General features: G+C 42.4%; 1 protein-coding gene across 2 annotated transcripts; it reads right to left on the minus strand.

The window, feature by feature from the left end:
- Positions 1-3,929: 3,929 nt before the first annotated feature.
- Positions 3,930-15,582, minus strand: DIO2 (iodothyronine deiodinase 2). 2 transcript variants are annotated; one of them, XM_024192818.1, is made up of 2 exons: positions 14,814-15,582; positions 3,930-4,564 (listed from the first exon to the last, which is right to left on the minus strand). In XM_024192818.1, exons 1-2 carry the CDS (start codon positions 15,033-15,035, stop codon positions 3,980-3,982), a joined length of 807 nt encoding a protein of 268 aa, XP_024048586.1. In that variant the 5' UTR covers positions 15,036-15,582; the 3' UTR covers positions 3,930-3,979. The 2 variants fall into 2 exon arrangements, with proteins under 2 accessions (XP_024048586.1, XP_024048587.1); XM_024192819.1 differs by having other exon boundaries at positions 3,992-4,564.
- Positions 15,583-22,239: the final 6,657 nt, after the last annotated feature.

Consider the following 22,239-nt stretch of genomic DNA (forward strand, 5'->3'; position numbering starts at 1 on the left):
AATTCCTTCTTGACTCTACCTAGCAATCAGTTTACATACTGAAGCCTGATGATTGATAGTCTTTTAATTTTTTTTAATCCTGCTAACATAACTGCAGAAGTTAATCTTACCCATATGTGTCTATTTGTATCATTAATGGTGACATTATTTCATTAATTTTTAAACCTTTTCTAAAAGTTGTATCCTTTTACACCATCAAAAAATTAAAGGAATTGTATTTAATGTTTCTATTAATCACTTATAAAAGAGAAAACATCTTTTTCTCTAAGCTCATTTCTTTTCTATTGAAAATATTCCCCTCTGCTTTTTGGCCATATGTTTTCTGGAGGGATCAAAAGGATTTACAAAATGTATCCCTGTCATGATAACCACAGAGGTTGCCAGCATCTTTGCATTTTGGCCAGGGTCAGGAATTTATGTTGCCAAGAAAGAAAGTTCTGATCCTTGAGGATTGGCTATTTACAGAAGCCAGTTTTATAATTCCCTTGCTGTGCAATGAAAACCCATCTATGAATAACAAGACACCCACACATGAGAGAGGGACAAAATAGTAGAAATCCAAAAAGGAGAAAAAAGCTATGCAAAATAACTGTGACTTTAGCTATGCAAAGGAGTATTAGAGTTACTAATTCAGACTCCTTCTTGTGATCTTAAGATATGTTTCAACAGTCATATTAGACACTTGGGTTGGCATTTCGCAAACAAACAACTTAGACAATGCTAAAAGCCCCAGATTGAAGAAAGAAAGAAAGAAAGAAAGAAAGAAAGAAAGAAAGGTAGGTTTAAGCTTTACAAGGCACATCGGGTTATAGCCTGAAGCAGTTATGGAATGATAAAGTTTAGGATGTCTGAAGAATGGAATAGAAAATAACATTGAAAATATTTACATTATTATATACACCCACTGAATGTTTTCATCTGGAATACTGTTTTCAGCTCTGGTCACCCTACCTGAAAAAGGTAGTTAAGCAAAAAGAGAAGGAGTCCAGAAATGGGAGGAAATGATAAGAGATATGGACCCATATGAGGGATTGAAAGATTAGGATTGTTTTGTTTAGAAAGGACACAAATAAGACTTGCATCAAAAGTATACAAAATAATGAATGACACACAGAAGGAGAATTGGGTGCCCCTATTTACTCTGTCTTATAATACAAGACCAAGGAGAAATTCAATTAATTTGAAAGGCAACAAATTTGATAAAAGGAATTTTTTTTTTAAACACAGGATGTGTTTTGATCATCAGATTCACTGCCACGAGACATAACTGAGCTCAAGTTCTTCACAGAATTCCAAAAAAGGACCAGGCATTTATATGGATAATGAAGACATCTGTAGTCACACTAGAAAGGATAAAACTTATAAGGGCACAAGCCAGTCATTAACTGTCTGTGGTTCAGAACAAGTAACTCCTGTGGACAGTTTACTTCTGAATGGTCCAGTATAGGGATTCTTGCACCTTCTTTTAAAGCATCTGACACTATCAGAGATAGGATACTGCACTAGATGAACTAGTGATCTGATCCAGTAGGCAATTCCTGTTTCTGTGTTCATAGGTTTAAGGTAGCTCTCCCACACAGTCATAAAAATGTGTAACAATCTACCATAGTAATTGGTAGGTCATGATCACTTCACTGAATGGTCTGAGAAGTCAGGCTTATATACCAGAAGGCAGACATTGGAGTAGATGGATATTCAGCCTAAATTTTCCATTGTTCAATTTTTTCTTCTTACCTCTTACTATATACCCTTGGCCCACCCTAAAGAAGACAACAGTGTATGTCATCTTCCCTTTTTTACCCCTCATCACAAATTACTTAGCGCAAGTATGAAATCCTGAAATACAGGAGTACCACGCTCTTCCGTCCACCCAGCTGAACTTGGCTCTCTGAACTCCATTCCCCACCAGATTCTCTGGGATGCTTTACCAGGGTTTGTTTATGCATCCAGGGGGGAGGCATTAACCTGGATGCATAAGAAATCACACTCACATTGCTGTCAAAATGTCATATCTGTGCTTAAAAGAGCCATATTTTTTAAAAATGCCATGTGCATTAGCTGAATTGACTCACACCAAAACAAAAGGAAATATGCCAAGTGTGATTAAAGGGACACTGTAAAATAGAAATATTTCTTTTTTTTTCAGTTCTTCCCTGTGTTTGTACTAACATCTCAGGTGATTAGCAGGGTAAGAGATTTAACACTTTCCTTTATTTTTCCCCACTTTATGCTGTTTGCTTGTTTTGCATTTCTCTCAGCTTGGACTGTGAAACTAGGCTGGTCTGGTTCACTCTTGTAATTAGTCAGTTTCACTTCCCAGTTCTCATGCTCTAGCACAATGGAAGCATGTCCATTTGTGTTAGGTTTTGTAAAATCCTTTAATTTTTTACAAAACCTAAACATATTTAAGGCCTAGACCAAGTTGACAGTGTCTCTTTAAATATACTTCAGAATATTCCCCTCAGCCATTTTTGAAAAACCCAGCCATTTGTTACAATTGTTCTTGATAATTCACTCAGTTCATCCTTAACCTCTTCAGAGAAATAAAGTGGTGACTGTGAGGCCAGTGTGATGGGTTTTTTTTCCCCAAAGGCTTCTGAGAAGAAGAATGAAACATGAACCAAATGCTATCCTGCCCAACAGAATTGCAGTTGCTGAGGCTAAAGACTGTTTAACTTTCCAATGAACTAATATGGCTGTAAACTAATTGCAGGCATCTAGGATAGCAAAAATCAACATGACTACTTTAACAGGGTAATCAACTGGACAGGTTTCAATTCCAATGAGGTAAAGTGGTGTGTAAGTCCCGCCCTCGCTCAAAAATATGCCTGCTAGGTCAAAAGAAATAAATTACTTTTACAAAACTAAACACAAAATAACCCCTAATTCTCTCTCTCTCTCTCTCTGCTGTTTCTCTTTAAGAAAAAAAAGAAAAAAGCAGCGATGAATACATCTTTTCAGTCCCACATATTGAAGGCTGGCATCAGCTGAACTCTTCTCTCTTGCCCTGTGTGTGTATATCTGTGTGTGTTGGTGACAAATAATCCCACTTTCTGAATTTTCAAAGTGAAAAGTTATAGTTTTATTACACAATCTCTGTTTCTTTCTCCCTCATTCCTTTGATCTTAGGATCTTGCAGACTCTTTCGTCTGTATCCTTCTCCCTCCCCCGCCCACCCATCACCGCTTTTCTTCACTCTCTCTTTCTCTGGCTCACAGTGGTGACCAAGGTGTAGCCTGAGAGCCAAATGCAGCCTATGGAGTTCTATGGTGTGGCCTGCTGCCAATTTAATTGTTAACATACAGAGGCCTAAGAGTGTGTGTGTGTGTGTTTGTGTGTGTGTATGTGTGCGTACTGTACACACACACACACACAATGCAGAGAGGCTGCCTGTAGAGAGTACCAAAATCCACATACAATGTTTCATCTTGAACTGAGCAGCCAGTTTGCACTGCATGGTGGATCTTGTAGTCTCTGCTGGGTCATACATCTCTATCAAAACAGGAAGGCAGTCATAATCCACTCCATTTTATGCAAATTAATTGAAGGTCCCAGGTTGCTGGCAAGTTGCCTACACAGGCCTCAATGGAAAAGTGAGATGTCCCTGATCAAATACATGAGGTTGCCTCTCCGCAGAATCGCCTTCCAGGAAGCAATGCTTTCTTCTGAACCTAAAGTGAACATGTTGTTAAAAGGATGGGCGAGAAATCTCATCCCACCACCTTTCATGCGCAGCAGCAGCACTTTTCACAGTGGCCTTTTCTGCCCTGTTAAGAAGGCAGGAGTAGGATTGTCTCACACAATTCTCTTTTTATGTGCTGGGTTTTTTTTGTTTTTTTTCCTGGCTTGCATTCATTTGACCTTATTATTGAACCTGTTCTCCTGCAACAGGCCCCAAAAGACCTATTGTAAAACAGTGTGTTTTTTTCCCTTTTTTATCACTTTAAAGGGACAAGGCTCTTGACACACTTTGTTCATCTTAGGCTGGATTTCATCTCTTGCTGAAGTTTTGCTCCAGCCAAAGCCGGACTTCCTGGAGGTTGTAGAAAAAGGGGCCCTTGCCCCCCAGGTAGGCAATTTTCTGTCTCTGCACGATGCACACTCGTTCGAAGGAGACCCCATAGGCCACGTTGGCATTATTGTCCATGCAGTCAGCTACCACTTGGCACTGGGATGGCAAGGAAAATCGCTCCAGGAGCTGGTGAGCAGCAGCACATCGGTCTTCCTGGTTCCTGTGCTTCCTCACCTCAAATGAGGAGGGAGAGATCCCAGGGGCAGCCCAGCCATCCGATGGGTGAGCCTCATCGATGTAGACCAACAGGAAATCGGCAACACCTGAGAACTCCTCCACCAGCTTGCCGAAGGCCGACAGCTGGCTCGTGAATGGGGGTCAGGTGGCTGAACCAAAGTTAACCACCAGCGGGCGCTCTGAATTGGCAAAGTCCAGGAGGTGGCACTTGGTTCCATATTTTCCGCCAACACTTTTCCTTCTGCTACTGCTGCTGCTGCTGCCATTAGCTATGTGGATCACATTGGAGTTTGGGGCTTCTCCTCCCAATTTCACCTGATGTCAAAACAAATAAAGACATGATGAGTTACTGTGACTTGTTTCCACAGTGTCCTTCATGTTCACTCTCACTAAACAAACACAGTCAGCTGTTCAAACAACACAGTGTGCTCCCTACACAGAAAATGCTGCAAGGATCCTGGTTTTAAGCAAATGATCTATATAAAACCAGTGTCTTCTCCCATTGTTGTGTTTCTCCTGCAGCAGCAGGAGGAGAGAAGAGTGTGGCTAGTGTCTGAAGCAGGTGGTTGGTAGTTAGGTGTTCATGGCCTTATCCCTAGATCTGACTCTGACTCACTGTGCGATTGTGGGAAAGTCCTTGCACCCATCAGTGCCTCAGTTTCCCCATCTATACAATGGAGATAATATGTATGCATCACACAAGGGTATTGTGAAGATTGACTAAAGTCTACAAGGTGCTCTGAAAAATGATATGGAATTACAAAGTACTACTATAAAAGACAATTAATAAGTCCAGTCACTGCAACTCCTGCACATCTCTCCTTAGCATCAAGCTCTATAACAACAATGTAATTGTTTTTTTATTTCCCTGATAATTTCTCTCTCTTCTCATCTCCTGCCTATCTCATGATGTTCAGAAAAATACTGTTTTGATTGAATTCATAGAGAGGCAAATCCTGAGGTTCAAATCCAGACTGTATTCAGTAACTACACTCCTACTGAAGCTAGCAGGAGTTTCAATTGAGTAAGAACTCAGTAAGGACTTCTGAATTTGGCCCACAGAAGTCATCTCAGATTTCATCACCAAGCGTTGCCTCCTGAAAAGCCAGAACCAGTAAGAACCAGAGTTGAGAGCGGAATGCTCAGCTGATGGGGGAAAAAAAATCTCCGTTATAGCTAAAATCCAGCAATGAGCACAGTGTAGGTACAGGGACTTCCATCTCTTCACCTGAAACCTAACTGTCCCTGGTGAATATATGATCCTTTATGGTTCAGTTCCACTTTTTCAAAGGGTAATTGACACTGAACCTGTTCTTCCTTTCCCCTGACTCTCTCTTCAAGCCAACAGATTTTATGGGAATTTTTACTGTTGTATTTAATGCTTCAGGAACATATAGCTAATTAAAGAATTTCCCAACATGCCTGTGAGGTAGATAGGCCTCATTTTGCCCAAGTTTTTCCAGTTTTACTTTGGAAAAATATTATGAATGAAATTTTTTTGACCAGCTTTATACTCATCAATAAATTTGAGGAAAACCACAATCTGCTTATGAATATTATGTGGGCAGAAAAAGAGGCTATATTCACTGAGTAAATTCCTCTTTCCCAACTCTGCATTAGGCTCTACCAAATGCCACTTTCGCTGTTTAAATTCCTAAACCCTGGAGGGAAAAATCAAAATTGTTTCAATTGGACATTAGTATAATAGTGCCCTTCAAGTATTACTTCACAATGATGCCAAGGGTGTTAGCATGTGTGACTGTGCTCCAACAATGCAAGGGTGTTCTCTGTGCCTCCCATAGGCAGAGTATTCCTTGCAAACCAAAAAGATGAGGTTTGGAGACAAAATAAAAACTAGTTCCATGACACCCTGTAGACTAAAACGCAGCCAAGATATCCCCCGGTGTGGCTAACCTCATTTTATTTCCCACAGACACAAGAAAGTCTCACGGCCATGGGGTACCTATCATGTTAATTTTTGCTTCGAGGAGAGTTGTGTTTGCCGCTTTGTCTTTAATGAGACATCCTTGCCAAGCAGGCATTCACAAGGCATTTTCTGCTCCTGCAGAGGAGTAATTAGGTCGTTGCCTCGTTCCATGCCAATGTTAGCCACTCCAAAAACCCAACCCTGCCCAGTCATTAATGCTTAAACACAAGCAGCAACATCTCCGCTAATTGGTCTTGATGAAGTTCTGACGTTCCCAAAGGGCCTCTTCATTTCACCAGACTCAGGAACGGGATTGACACAGGATGACAATATCATCCTCACTGATCATCTGCATTGTGGGGCTTTTCTGTTCTCTTTGTTGTCATTATTTATTACAGAAAGGAAAAAAATAGCTATTGGAAAAAAATTGACGCAATGAAAATGCCTACCAAAAAAGCCACATAATAGCCCAACTGCTTTTGAAATCTTGCACAAAAGCTGGCAAAAGATATGTTCTAAGAAACAAACCAGCAGAACTTCTCTCACATGCAATAACTCTGGCTCCAGCATTTATATAATCACGCACTTCTGTGCCGACTGTTTAGTCACTCAATGCTGGCCTTATGGATCCCAAGCTGCGGTGGATGATCCTGCTTTCAGAGGACAGCAAGCTAGCCCATGAACTGTGAGGCCCCCTTGTCTCACCATCTCCACAAGCAAAGGGATCTCCCCACCTCAAAGCAATAACTTGCACTGTTTGTGCTTAAGGCCAATCCTGCATTTGACGGCTCTGATACTGGGCATCTCGTTCTGGAGCGTTGTGCACAATGGAAAGGGGGAGCAACGCTAATGCTGCTTTAGCATGTCGACTGCAAAATGAAGGGGAAGGGGAGGAAAAGAAAGACCTATTCATAAACCACACGCTGGAAACAGAACATACTACTAACTTTGTTGAACATTTTCCACATGGCCTGGGAAAAGCCCCGTGGACAAAACATCATCTCCTGATTTGCTTTCTTTTTGCTTTGCTTTTTATCAGATCTAACATATCCCTCTTGGGATCCTGAGCATTGAAAAATTGCTTTCATGCCCCACATCTGGGATTTTTGAACCATTGGGCAGGTTCATCAAGCTACATCAACTCCCTAAAGAAAATAGGTGTTGCCAGATAATTAGCAGGCTATGGTATTAGCCATTTAAACATGGCCATGCCGTGTTAGGGATTGGAGCCCAGCTACTGGCTATGGACAGAACCCCCTGAGCTCTTAACTCCCTTTCAAGTTCTTCTCTTTGCTTTGATTCTATTCAGTAAAATGCAGCCCCAGAAGAGCCTGTCATTTCTCAGAGCCTCATCCAGATGTTAGTCAGGCTCTGGCAGCAGGGTTATTCAAAGTATTAGTAGTATTTGCTTTTTTACAAGACCCAAAGTTGTGTAGGAATCCCTCAGTGCATATAAATCACCTAAGGTCCCTGCCTGGAAGAGTATACATTAATGTGTACTGTTCATTCACCACAGGGAAGAGGGCATTTGCTTTTAGAACAGAGTGTACAACACGGGGAGAACAGGGGACGCTGGATTTCATTGGTGCTCTTGCTCTTTATTTAGTTTCAGGTCTGTGAGGCTGGGGGAGAAGAAGAATTAAAATGACACAGTCCTAATAAAAATCATTGGCCAAACCCTGCCCTCCTTACTCACTTAGGGACAAACTCTGCCTGGCCCATATATGAGAATGCACTGCGGGAGGGTCGCATAAGGAGTCCTTGCTTCCCACATAAGGACCTGGCAGAATTCCATATCTACTCCCTCTATACTCCCCTAGGAGTAAACCATGGGGAGGCAGGGCCATGGGTGTAGTGGCCTTGTGAGTCAAACATGGCTCTGTACCACCCCTAATTATGGGCTATACCTACAAGATGTGACTGATGTCTTTATTATTAATATTATTTGTTAACAATATTGCCAGGGGCATTGGAGGAAGAGTTGACAGCCCTACTTCCTGGTTCAGGAGTTCAAGTCCAAGCCCTGTAGAGTTTGGGTTCCCAATACCGAGGGGAAGGTTTAGTTATTATTATTAGTAGTAGTTTTAAGTTTATTTTATTATCATTTGTACTTGAAAATTTCAATGAAAATAATTTTACTAATGTTACATTTTGTAAAATCAGTGCTATTAATACAGGTTTGGGGGGACAAATATTTGTAAACACTAGACAATGCTTACATTTTGGACCTAAAACTATTTGACAATTCATTTTTAGCAGAGGGCTTATTTCATAAGTTCCTCTTATTGCCATGAAATTCAAAGAAAGACACTTCCTTGCCCTCCAGGTCAAAATTAACAAAGGTGATGAGTGCATAAGGGTTCGAGCTAAGAGGTCTTTGCTCTACTGTCTGAAAAGCCTCCCAAAGTAGCATTGTAACCCAGTGGTATGCTGAAAAGCTGATCAATAGGAAATGAGGCACTTGCTCTTTATACTACCTTTGCAAATATTGCTCTACAATGTTGCAGAACACCCTTGAGCAATCCGTGTTGTCAGAAGCTGTGATGCCCTTCCCGATGTTGAGTTGCATGCTGGTGCTTCTAGGAATGAGTACACCTATTATATGGGAAGAGGGCCATGTGTTTGATGGTATGTCTGGTGATTTAACTGAGCCTCCATCAGAGCTCATAGCACTGGTTTAATCTACTATTAAATCCAGAGATGGGCCCATCCCCTGAAGATTGGATCCAGATCCAAACTTTCTCTAAATTCTGGAGTCTTCATGTGAGAGTTTGCTTTTGGTTCAACCCTTTTTAGAGACAGGAAGGATCTGCACACACACGTACACATAAACTTAGCTATGAATCCATCAATCAAACTATTTATACAGTATCATTCTGATCACTGTAGTATTGGAGAGAGAGAGAGAGTGTCTTTTGACATTCCAAATAATATAGCTGCTTCAACCAAATTCCATTTAAAACACAATCCAAATATAGAATTACCCCTCAAAATTACACTGGCATTGAGGTGCAGAATGGGCAATATTCAATCTTGGACAAGTGACAGGTTTAAGATCCTACTTCCTGCTACCCTTTAAGGACTAGAAATGAAAGCTATAAATCACTGGACAGAGAGCTTCATAGCTTTCCAATGGGATACCCATTCCTAACTTTGCAATGGAATTTTTCCATTGTCTTCTTGTTATAAACTACTATTGCATGCAGCAGCAGAAACTGGATGCAGCCTTTTGGTTAGGACATTATCACCTGGGAGGATCTAGTAGCAAAAACAAAAGACTTTAACATCCTCAGTGGGCAAACAATAGATACTTTGATTTACTTGTTTAGCAAATGTACAGCATTCTCTTACACTGGAACATTTTACATAAGCTATTTTCCTCCTCCCTCCACCCTCTCCCCCCAGCAGAATAGGAACAACTGAGTAATTCTCTGATGTTTGTTTATTTTCTCATGTACATTTTATCTGTGATTAGTATATTTCTTACAACTTCCTGAGTTCTGGTTTCTGATTTGAACATCTGCCAGATTAATTGTTGATAGTGCCTATACTGTTCCCTCTTGATGATTTATATAACACCCTCCTTCTTCTCCTCCCATGAGGAAGCAGAGCCATGGGGTGTAGTGGCCTTGTGAGTCAAACATGGCTCTGCACCACCCCTAATTACGGACTGCACATACAAGATGTGTTGCAAAGAGAGGTTCTTTAGAACAAGGTTAACTATTATAATGGGAGTTAACAGAGCTAGCAGACTAGGCAAAGTAGCTTCATCTCAGAGAAAGCCTAGGGTGCTTTTTATTATTTGGACACTGCTTTCTACTCTTAACTGTTCTGTAGTGTTGCTGTGTGCTGTTTACAAACAGCTGTGTTCCCCCACAGAAGTGGTGAGTGAAATGATTACTAGGAAAACATGTATATCTCTCTGGATGCATATACAGAGAGAAAGAGAGAGTTTGGGGGATATTTACATTGCTTCTGAATGAATTATATAGGTCATCCATATGAGTGACAATAAAGCATTTATTTCATACCACATCAAGTATTCTCTATATGCCTCATATCTTACAGAAATGCAGAAAGCCTGTTATAGAAGGATTGAAAACTGAAATTGAAATATTATTGGAACTATATTTAACTCTTCTGATGGTAAGAGCATGTGCCTTAGATTCATGATGAATTCAGCTGTCCATGAGTCCATGAGTCCAGAAAAGGAGATTAAAATGTTAACTAAAATATTTAAAAGACTTTTAAAATGACCTAAAATAGTTTTCTTGTACATAAAAAAATCATAGTTTTAAGGTCCAATATTTGGGATCTTCCAGAACTAGAAGCAAGTCCTGTCAGAAAGACAGGAATAACAAGCACAAATATGGGTGTAATGTACTGTGTCAGGGGTGGGCAAACTTCTTGGCCCGAGGGCCACATCTGGGTATGGAAATTGTATGGCAGGCCATGAATGCTCACGAAATTGGGGGTTGGGGTGCAGGAGGGTGCTCCGGGCTGGGACCAAGGGGTTCGGAGGGCAGGAGGGGGATCAGGGCAGGGGCAGGGGGTTGGGGCATGGGAGAGGGTCAAGGGTGCAGGCTCCAGGTGGCGCTTACCTGAAGCAGCTCCCGGAAGCAGCAGCAGCAGCAGCATGTCCCCTCTCCGGTTCCTACACAGAGGCGCAGCCAAGTGGCTCAGCACGCTGCCCCATCTGCAGGCGCTGCCCCTGCAGCCAATGGGAGCTGTGGGGGTGGCACTTGGGGTGGGGGGCAGCGTGCAGAGCCCCCTGGCTGCCCCTACGCATAGGAGCTGGAGGGGGGACATGCTGCTGCTTCCGGGAGCTGCACGGAGCCACGGCACGCACGGAGCGGGGCAAGCCCCCAGCTGGAGTGCCAGAGCAGGGCAAGCCCCAGACGCTACTCCCCGGCAGGAGCTTGAGGGCCAGATTAAAACGTATGAAGAGTCGGATGCGGCCCCCAGGCCGTAGTTTTCCCACCCCTGTATTATGTGCTTGTCTACATGGCAATTGACCTGAATAGCTATTCCAGAATAGCTCCCCATGCAGATGCTATTCTGGAATACAAGTCACTTTATTCTGCAAAAATTAATGCACTTCCAAGCCAGAGTAATTATTCTGAAATAAAATCACTTTTCTTCTGGAATAGTATCCACACACGGAACTATTCCAGAATAGCTATTACGGATTAGTTTATTTCACAATAGCCATGCGAATCAATTTCCCCCTGTAAACAAGGCCTTTTAAAAAAAATTTCAAAGGAAACTAATTTGTTTGGAGAAGTAGTGTGTCTAGTGGCTAGAGTCCTGGGCTGGGAGACAGGAGACCTGAGTTCTAGTCTCAACTCTACCAATGGCCCTGCTGGGTGACCTTGAGCAAGTCACTTCACCTCGCTCTGACTCAAGTTTCTCCCTCTGTAAAATGATACCTTTCTAAAGTGCTTTGAGATTTACTGATGAAGAGCACTACATAACAGCTAGGTAGAGTTATTACTATATGGGACTGGGTGCTCTTGGTTTCATTCCAGGTTCTTCCACTACCTTTGTGTGTGGCTTTGGTCTACTTCAACTATCTGTGCCTCAGTTTTCCCATCTGTAAAATTGAGATTACGAACCTCACAGAGATTTTGTGGGTTTACTTAGTATTCGTAAAATGCTTTGAGATGCTCATTTGACATGCACTATGTAACTGCAAAGTATTATTACTAGTGAAGAAGGCCCTGATTCAGAAAGACAGTTAAGCACATGCCTAATGTTAGGCATGTATTTAAATCCGATTGACATCTACCCCCTCTGCCCAGCTGGATTTGGGAATACAGCAATTAAGTGGTTCTGACATGCAAAATCCATTTCAGGACATGGAAAAATATACATTTGTGGAGAGGCCCTACTGGACACTCTTTAGGTTCATGCATTTCACTGTTTTACATTGTTTGTTCACATTTATGCCACAGAGCCGCAGAAGTTTGGTCTCCTTTGGACTCTACCAGAGCAAATTGGCTTTCTATTTAACTAGCTTCCCCCCTGCCCTGCAGAAGTGGCAGGAGACTCCCAGAGATTCATATGCAAGCAATTTACAACCCACTCCTCTTTCACTGTTAATATTGACCTTCAATGTAGTCTGTCACTTCTGCCTCTACAACAGTCAGGAATCTTCAGTGTTTTTTGGGCCTCATCATCACTGAAGTCAACAGGAATCTTTCCAATGATATCTGTGATTACTCAATCAGGTGCTTTGTGAAGGCACTGTGAGGCTCTCCTTAAGAATCACTACTGTGAAGGAATTCCCCCCCCCCCCCCTTTTGAGATGGGGGCGTAAAATACTGGCCCTATTGAAGTCAATATGAATTTTGCCATTGACTTCACTGGGGCCAGGATATCACCCTACATGATAAGGTTGATGTGTTCTAGGCGGTTTAAAGGTAAAATAAAAGGCTTTTTATTACCTTCTAAGCCCTGAAGTTAAGATTTGAGTTTCTTTGCTAACAACAGTGAAGAGCTACCCACTCCTTCAGGTGTCAGTGATGCCATCAGTAGCAGATGAGGAAACATTGAATCATGAACTCAGGTCTTGACAGGAATGGAAAGAAGGAAGTAATTTAATAGCTTTGTTTTAAAGTGCATTATGCATCATTTGAATGTTGATGTAACTTACTACAGAAGTTAAAGAGTTTTCATGTATATAAGGGTTTTTGGAGACTTTTAAAACATTTCCATTCACCTTCAGGAAGCTAGTGAAAGTCTGAGCCTTCTCCCAATGCGAGGCACAGTGTTCAGAGCCCAAGTCTAGGAGCTGGGAATGCATGAGTGCTAATCACAGCTCTGCTACTGGTTTCCTCTGTACCCATGATCAAGTCACATGTTCATCTTTCTGTCTCACTTCCCCACGCAGCAAAATGGGAATAATAATGTTTTGCAGCCTACTTCACGAGAGCATTGAGACATTTATTTAGTTAATATCTGAAGTGTTTTGGAGATTAAAGTGCGATAGAAGTAATTAGAATTATTATATTTTGCAAATATTTGATTTGTATTGTGGTGAGTTAAGGGGTTGATTGCGGTTGGGATAGCTAATGTAATTTGTATTTATTTTATATATTGAAAAGTATGTACATGTGCCAAGAGCTTCAGGACAGGCACTTGGTGTCATATATCAAACTAAATCAGTAACTAAGCACCACCATGAGCAACTCCCTACAGCTCTACCTAAGAGTAAATATATAATGCTATTGTAGTGGGAGGAGAGGTAGCACAACAAGAAATGCTTTTCAGCAGATAAATAACTATGATTCAGACAGGATATAAGAGATAGTTAACCTAAGTCCATCAGATGGGTTTTTGTTTTTAAATAATCTTAATAAAACAGAAAATTCCAATAAACGGATCACAAGACTGTGAGACAGCAACTTCTGGTTTCTAATCCCAGTTTTGCTTTGTAGAGCTTGTGTAAATTAATACTTAGTTCACAGCAAGTCATGGTGTGAATTTACTCTGCACTAGCCTGATGTAAGCTAAGTGTCCACCTGAACCCTCCTGCCACACACTAAAAGTTCCCTAGTGCACTTTTGTCTATCCCTCTTTCAAATGGAAGCAGATTACAGAGCACTAGGGAACTTTTAGTGTGCGGTAGCTGGGTCCACATGTACTCTTGGTGCTCAGTAGGCTAGCGCAGGGTAGATTCATGTCCCAGTTTGCTGCAAACGAAGCGTTTGCATAGACAAGCCCTTGCTTGCTGGATGACCTGGAGCAAAATCCGTAATGTCTCTGTGCCTCAGTTTCCCAATCTATCAAGTGGGGATACAGTTACTTTCAGGGGTTTTATCCAAGCTCATTAGTTAATGTTTGTGTGGAACTTGGAAAGAGCATGTGTTGTGTAACTGCTATTAGCATTATTAACCAAAATCACCAGCGGACCAAATTCAGTGATGAATCCTGGTCACGTGCCACTTGAGGCACATTGTGCATGCAGCTAAGAAGAAGACCAGGCAGCTGTCCCTCAGCTGGTTACAAGTTTATTTTTAAGCTTTGTCATGTCCTGTTTTCCCCACCTTCATAAGAGAAAAGGGGCTCTCTTTTTTTAAACCTACTCACACTGTCTCAGTGCCTTCCTTCCCAATACAAAAATGAACAGATGAGCTGAATAAAAATGATGATATAATGCCATAGGGTTATTTTTATCCTTTGCTGTCATGGGCATTCAGATCACCTTGAGATGTTATTTAAAGACCTAATCTTTGTATAACTTCTGATGATATTGCACTGGTTAAATGGTTGACAAAGATATTTAATTATGTTCAGCACTTATATAATATGTTTCATCCAACACTCTCAACGCACTTTACAAAGATAAGTACCATTATTCTCCCGGTACAGCTAGAAAAACGGAGGCAGGAAAAGGTTAAATGACTTGCCCTAAATTGCACAGAGAGTCAGTGGCAGAGGAGGGCACAGAACCAAGGTCTTTAAATCCCAATCCCCTACCCTCCTGAAGAACAGCTGTTTTCCACTCTCCCAATGCCAAACCAAACTCTAGTTTAGCGCAGGGCACAAAGGGGAAACACCGTGCAGAGCGCACAGACCCCCCGGAACGGGGGTGCCTTTTCTCACCTCCTCTCCATCCCCTTCCCACCTACCCACCTGTTTGTAGGCATCTAGGAGGAAGCTATTCCAGACGCAGCGTAGTCCCTCCGAGGTCAGCATTCTTCGCCACTCGCCACGCGCCGCCTTAGAGCGACTCAGGAGCAGCACCATGTGCTTCAGGAGGATCACAGAGTCGTAGAGTGCAAGAAAGAGGCAATTGGAGAAAAAAACCGGCAAGATCTGAAGCGCGATCAGCAAATCCACGCTTAACAGACCCATCTTCCCTGCTGCTGCTCTCCAGCGGGTTCCCTTCAGCTCCCTTTTTTGCCCTGAACACTCATTTAAAAAATAAGATAAAATAAAATGAAAGGCATTTTTAAAAAACTCATCAGCCCCCTCCACCTCCCGCCTCCTTCTCTCAACGGCAGCAGAAATTATTAAATATACTCAGGCTGGTCAAAACCATAACTCAGCATGAAATTCATTCAACTCTGAGCAGCTTTTTCTTTTTCAGAGACTAAAATGTTTCCCTTATCCAATAGCCCTTTTGAGTCCGTTAAAGACAGAGGCAGCTGTGCTTCTACTTCCCTGCAATTATGAAATTTAAGCAGAGATCGTTCACTTTCCTCTCCTGTCCCATTGTCTCTCAGCTATTTAAGCACTAAGCAGACCTCTACTTTCTGTGTCACCAGTGTTACCAGGTGCAACGCTACTTTTTTTTTAAGGTCTTTGTACACAAACTTTCTGTCCCTCTCTCTGTGTGTCCCTGTCTCCCTCCTCTCTCTCGCTATCTGTCTGTGGTGCAAAGTGCTTTCCCTCTGGAGTCCTAGCTAGCTTCCCTGAAGCCTTTTATACATTCCCTGGCTAATTGCTGCAATACAGAAATGAAACCCTAATCTTGGTAAAGATCTTGACGTCAATGTAAAAGAGGGCTTTACTTTGGCCAGGGCTGCTGTGAATAGAAAAGTGAAATTCTCAAAACTTTTTTTTTTAAGAGAAGAGAAAAGAGAGAGAGAGGGAGGGAGGGTGGAACTTTGCTTTGTTGTTGGAAAGGAGAGGAGGGAAATCTCAATATGCTGCTGGCTGCTCTTAAGAAACGCTTTCAAACTTTGGAAAAAGTATTTTCATATGACATGGAAGATAATCCAGCAACTCAGGCTTCTGCTGCTGTTTTCTCTTGAGTTTCTCCCCCTCCCCCCGCCCTTGCCCTTTTGTCTTTTCCAGGAAGGTGTGTGAGTTGATACATCCCTAGAAAGGGGATATTTCTGTACATTTCCCTTCCCCTCCCATTGAGTACAATGTGCATGGTGTTTTAAATATCTTTTGTTGTCTTCTCGGTATTTAAGGAAACATAAGAAAACACCCAGGACTGACTTCATCTGCTGATGTGTAAGAAAGAGAGAGAGAGAGAGAGAGAGAAAAAGAACATGCTTTCGGATGAGTTCTGTTAAAATTGAAGTTCCTGACTGAAAAGATAATGGGCCAGATCCACAGCTGGTGTAAATCAGCATAGCGCCATTGACTTAAAATGGGGGCACATTTACATCAGCTAAGGATTTGGCCCAATGTCAATAACTCATTTTTAGTTTAAAATCTCTCAGAGAACTCAGTATCTCTTGGAAGATCCATGTGTGGCTTGAAAGCCAAAAACCCACTTTGGACCCCCATATTGAAGAAAATGATTTTTTTTCTTTGCACTGTTAATTTTCTTTTAACTTTTGTTTTACAGTTTAACTGGGCAGTGGGTACCTCTGAGCTATTTTTAACAGGGTTCTAACCTCCCATGGGAAATATTTCCTGTATTTTATATTCACTTTTACATTTTTTGTTTTTGAGTTAATTTATCTGTTTATTTAGGTGCTTATATAAGCCCCCATCACCACACATCTCAGGGATCAAAGCTACCAGTTGAACTGTACATCTCACCTCTCTGTTTACCCACTGATCAGACATATAGGCAGCAGCAGTGAAAGCTTCCTTCACACCATCTCGCCAATGTGTTGCAACCCTCCCAGGAACAACTTTCAGACTCCTCTGGGGGAAAAGGATATGTATATTTGGCACAAATTCTGCCCTTAGGTACAGGTGCAGGACGCACAGAAGTCAACAGGAACACCCCCCCAACACACACACACATGCACTACAGTGACTTTATGTGTTTCCATATCAAATGCTGAAATGTTCTGCAAAGTTTTTCCTTCAAATGAAATCAGTTGTAAAGTCAAAATGCTGTTGGTGACATCACTCTGTTGCCATAGAAATGTTTGCCGTGTCACTCATTCAGCTTTATAACTCCAACTTGCAAAAACAAGTTATTAACAAGCATTTCTATATCCCCAAACATGTACAAGTCAGCATGTTCTTGTGATGTGAGCTCAATGCTAGGCACAAGGGTCTCCTGAGTGCTAATCCTGGCTCTCACACTTAGGGCAGGGATACCTAATCTCTCTATAGCAGGCCTTTTAAAAACAGCCATCATGCATTATCTCACCAGTAGATACACCATCCAAAATTACATTTTTCTGGCTGTGAAGGACCCCATTGTCTATACCCTTCCTTTATTCTGCCAAATAGAGTGACTAGATGTCCCAATTTTATAGGGAGAGTCCCGATATTTGGGGCTTTGTCTTATATAGGTGCCTATTACTCCCTCCCCCCCCCCAGCCCCTGTCCCGATTTTTCACACTTGCTGTCTGGTCACCCTACTGCCAAATGATATTAAAAGAGAGTTTGGGGGATGGGGAATTCCAGATCAACCATCAATCATCATTATTGGGAAGGGTTTGCAGACAACTGTAAAGTCAGTCTGGCTTGGAGTTTTCCTGTTCTCTGGCGGTAAGGAAATTCATAGCCAGGGATCTGCACTGAGAACATCCTGAATCCTGTGATCACTCAGCCATACCCTCACCTACCCACTGAGTGCAATTGCATCAGTGGTTTATGGATGGAGAGGATGTTTGTAAAACAGTTAGACTCTAGCTCCTTAAGGACCTCTAAAGTGGAGCTGGAGTTGAATGGGGAGCCAATCGAACACTGACATGAAATGTTTTTGTTGATCTTTCTTGCTTAGGAGGTGGACTAAGGGAATTTGTACTAGCTGGAGCTTCCAGGTAGCCATCACATTCACCCCAGGTAGTGTGTGTTGCAAAACACTAATCAGGAGGTGACAAATGTGTGAATCACTGTGGCCACCTGTTCTGAAGAGTTTTTGACTAGAAGGCACTTCTTGACACTGTGGCTATCTGTGTTCTCAGGAGCAGTGATGAGACTGACATAACTCAGAGACTGCACATCACCTTGACAGTCTGAGGATAAATTCTCTCAGTAGATAATTAGGTTAATATCCATATCTGCTTCTCAAAGTATCTCCCTCTTCTTGAACCTGAGTCATCTGCCATACACCCATGTCCTTATTTCTCTCAGGCACTGGAATATCTGGGGGTTAGCACTGCCTGTATCTACTGAGAAACAGATGTGCAAATGGTTATCTTCAGCATCACATTAGTAATATGGATCTATGGCATCTCACTACCTCCCCTAGAGGTCTCCCATCAAGTTGAAAAGAAGAGGAGGAAAGACTGAGCCTTGCAGACCTAAGCATGCAAGAACTCTTTGGGAAACGGATCAACTGCCTTTTTGAATCTCTTGGATTTGACTCTCTGAGGGGAAAGGTGGCCACTGATTGAAGTGCTTGCTTAGGACTTGGGACTTCAATTCCCCTGCTTTGCCACAGACTTCCTACATGACCGTAGGCAAGTCATCTAGCCTCTCTGTACTTCAGTTCCCCCTATCTGTAAAATGGGGAGAACAGTACTTCCCAACCTCACAGGGTTTTTGTGAGCTGCTCAAATACCACAGTAAGGGGGAACATAAAAATGCCACAGAGAGATTTGTCTAAGAGAAATGAGTAGAGCCAACATAGTGCTGCACCTTGCACTCCTACTGGATCTTATATGTGAATAAACAGTATCAGCATAGATGTCTGTGCTCTGTTAATTGCCATAGGAAGATCACACATTAAAACCATCCCTATGCCATATCCTGGTTTGAACCCCAATAGCAAGAAGACTAGGATACTGGCAGTGATTAAGTTCTGAAGTTTGTTCCCCACCACTCTCTTGATAACTCTGCCCAGGCTCAAGAGATTGGAGATGGAGTGATTGCTGCTGAGATAATTGACCTCAAATGCATTTTTCTTTGAGAGCCAGCTGGATTATTACTCGCTGCAGGGCAGTTGGCAGATCACTTTTTCTGACAGAGTCATTGATGTTCTAGGTCCATACTGGCTTTCTGCAGCTTAAAAGGACAGGAGTCTGCTTTACGTGTCCAGAACCCTTCACTGCTTTCAGGGCCTTCACTTGTGAGACAGGGATGAACTATCTATCTAGATTTTTTTTCACAGTGACTCGCATCACCATCTGGTCACCTATATGGAAAAGCCTTGAATTCTATCAAGAAACTTGATTGCTGTACATTGCTCTGACTTGGTTTCCTCAGGACCTAGCAGGACCAATTAAAAATTAGTTTATCTTTTCCACACAGCATGACAAGAACTCCTCACAGCAAGAGATACCCAGCTCTACTGCTATGGTTTTACTCGTGGGAGGTGTGCTTAGAGTTTCTGCAGAGTGCCCATGCCGGGAGATCTTCACACTAGCTGCATGCCACACAACACTGCTTCACTGTGCTCTGTTTGCAGCAATACAGAGGGAAGTTTTGGGGCTGGGGCTGGCCAGTGTGCCCACAAACTCTGAGGATCTTCTGGCCTTAACCCCCATGTGGGTCCCCACCACTACTACAGCCTGGGAGCTTGAAGTATCCTCCCTGGAGAGGCAATGCAGCGAGATTGGCAGGAGGAGGGATTTGCCTAGCCTCCCTTCTGCCTTCCCTGCCCCTGTGCAAAACCTCCTTACTAAAGTGTGACGTTGTGCAGTCTATATGGTTTTATAAAAAATTGATAATAAGTCAATATAATGTAACTGGGATAGTTTTAGAAAAATTTGACAATAAGTGAATATAATGCAACTGGGGTATGCTTTGTGCAAAAGGTCTCTTGTAAGGTATCATTACAAAGCTCATAATCTACTGAGTGTGATCATCCTATTTGTAGAAATGTACCACTCTTGTATCTAAAACTGGAAATATAAAACATAACTCTGAGGGCCTACTGTAATTATGTAAAGTGTGGGCCATTAATGATGGTTTGGAATCTTGATGACTCCCATTAACAAGGACCATTGTCTGCAGATGACTGTGTTTACCTGTGAGTCTTCCTGTATATGTGTGTGCTGGCAAGTGAGTAATGAAGTCTTGCAGTGACATGTGATCATGTCACCTGAACTGGAATCCATCTTTAACCTGGTGCTTTTCCAGTGAGGGGGGGTGGAAACCCAGAGGGACAAAGGGTTCCCGCCTTATGCAAAAGATATATAAAGGGGTGGAAGAGAACAAAGAAGAGAGAGGAGCCATCATGAAGAATCCCCTAGCTATCACCTGAGCTGGAACAAGAGCTGTACCAGGGGAAAGAATTGTGCCCAGGCCTGGAAGGTGTCCAGTCTGAGAAAAACTTACTGCAGCATCTTTGAGGGTGAGATTATCTGTATTTAGTTTGATTAGACATAGATTTGCGCATTTTATTTTATTTTGCTTGGTGACTTAGTTTGTTCTGTCTGTTACTACTTGGAACCACTTAAATCCTACTGTCTGTATTTAATAAAATCACTTTTTATTTAGTAATTTACTCAGAGTATGTATTAATACCTGGGGGAGCAAACAACTGTGCATATCTCTCTATCAGTGTTATAGAGGGGGAACAATTTATGAGTTTGCCCTGCATAAGCTTTGTGCAGGGTAAAACGGATTTATCTGGGTTTAGACCCCATTGGGAGTTGGGCATCTGAGTGCTAAAGACAAGCACACTACTGTGAGCTGTTTTCAGGTAAACTTGCAACTTTGGGACAAGTGATTCAGACCCTGGGCCTGTGTTGGAGCCAGACAGGAGTGGCTGGCTCAGCAAGACAGGGTGCTGGAGTCCTGAGCTGGCAGGGAAAACAGGAGCAGAAGTAGTCTTTGCACATTAGGTGGCAGCTCCCAAGGGGGTTTCTGTGATCCAACCCGTCACACTTCTGCCTTCCCTGCCCCTGTGCAAAACCTCCTTACTAAAGTTTTACACAAGTACAGGAATTTGGTCTCTTGGTATGTTCCAGTTTTTCTTTGCTACTGAGAGAAAACCTCTTAGCTCCTTATCACCAATCCTCTTGCCTCAAGGATTATCAAGATGCTGATTGATTATCGTCTCCTAATTCTGGTTGGGGGAAGTAACAGATTTTCTGGGAGAAGGGATTTAAAAAAAAAAAAGTATTTAAAAAGGCAAAATATAGTGATTTTGGTACCAGTGAAAAGTGCTGACTTGACAGCCCTGGCACTGAACTCCTTTATTTATGCACACAGAGTACAGTACAGGCGGCAAGAATGCAAGCTTCCAACACACAACCTTGCCTGGGTGCCTCCAGGATCGCCTGGAGGGAAAACAGCTAGGGCTGTGAGGGGAGTTCAGTCTCAATGGCCCAATTAGTCCTTGGGCTCTCTGAGGAAACAACTGGGGCTGATTTTATGATGCAGATACTTTGTCCAATAGGAACTGGAAAATACATCAGAAGAGAAAAATGACCAATACTAAAGATGCCTTTGGACAGGGGGAATAAAAAGTTCTACAATATGGCAAGTGAGACCCAAAATCCTCATCCCTAGAGCTGGGCCTGCCAGGAATCAGGAGGGATTTTACAATCCAGCTCTCAAATGGATTTAAAGAGCAGTGGGTAATGAATGAATGATGGTATAGAAGAGCAATGGGCTTGCCTTAGATATGTCTGCTTGGACGCAGCCACAATTTCACCTGGATCAAGGAAAGAAAACTGTGGACGCAGCCATGAAATGGAAATTGACTGAGGAAAGAAAAGCCGTAAAAAAAACAAAAGAGGCAAGCATAGGTGTCACAGAATCATAGAGTTCAGCGTCAGAGGGGACCACCAGATGATCTAGTCTGACCTCCTGTATATTACAGGCTACCAGCACCACCTAGCCCCTCCACACTAAACTCAACAACTGAAATTAAACCAAAGTATTACAGCCCACAGGTGACATGACAAGAATACAAGCTGCAATAGGAATATGTATAGAAAGGCAAAGAAGTAAAGGAGTTATGTCAGCAAGATAAGAGAGAATGGCTTGACAAAAAAGCAAGAGAAGCCAAACATGCATCAGTCAAAGGTGACTCTAAGAAAATGGTTCAGATACATAAGTGTAACCCCTTTGGAGGGAGTGCTCCTGAAGTACCACACTGAGGATCTAGGGACTCACCCGTGCACCTATAGCAGTAATGGTGGCAGAGGCTCAGGAATCTGTTTCCTAGGTTGCCTAGAGTCTGGGGAGGGAGATAGAACCAGCTAGCTACACTATGTGGGACCACTCATGAGCCAGGACT

The sequence above is a fragment of the Terrapene carolina genome, unplaced genomic scaffold (genome assembly GCF_002925995.2).
Source record: "Terrapene carolina triunguis isolate 2854851 unplaced genomic scaffold, T_m_triunguis-2.0 Scaffold96, whole genome shotgun sequence".
NCBI classification, from domain to species: domain Eukaryota; kingdom Metazoa; phylum Chordata; order Testudines; family Emydidae; genus Terrapene; species Terrapene triunguis.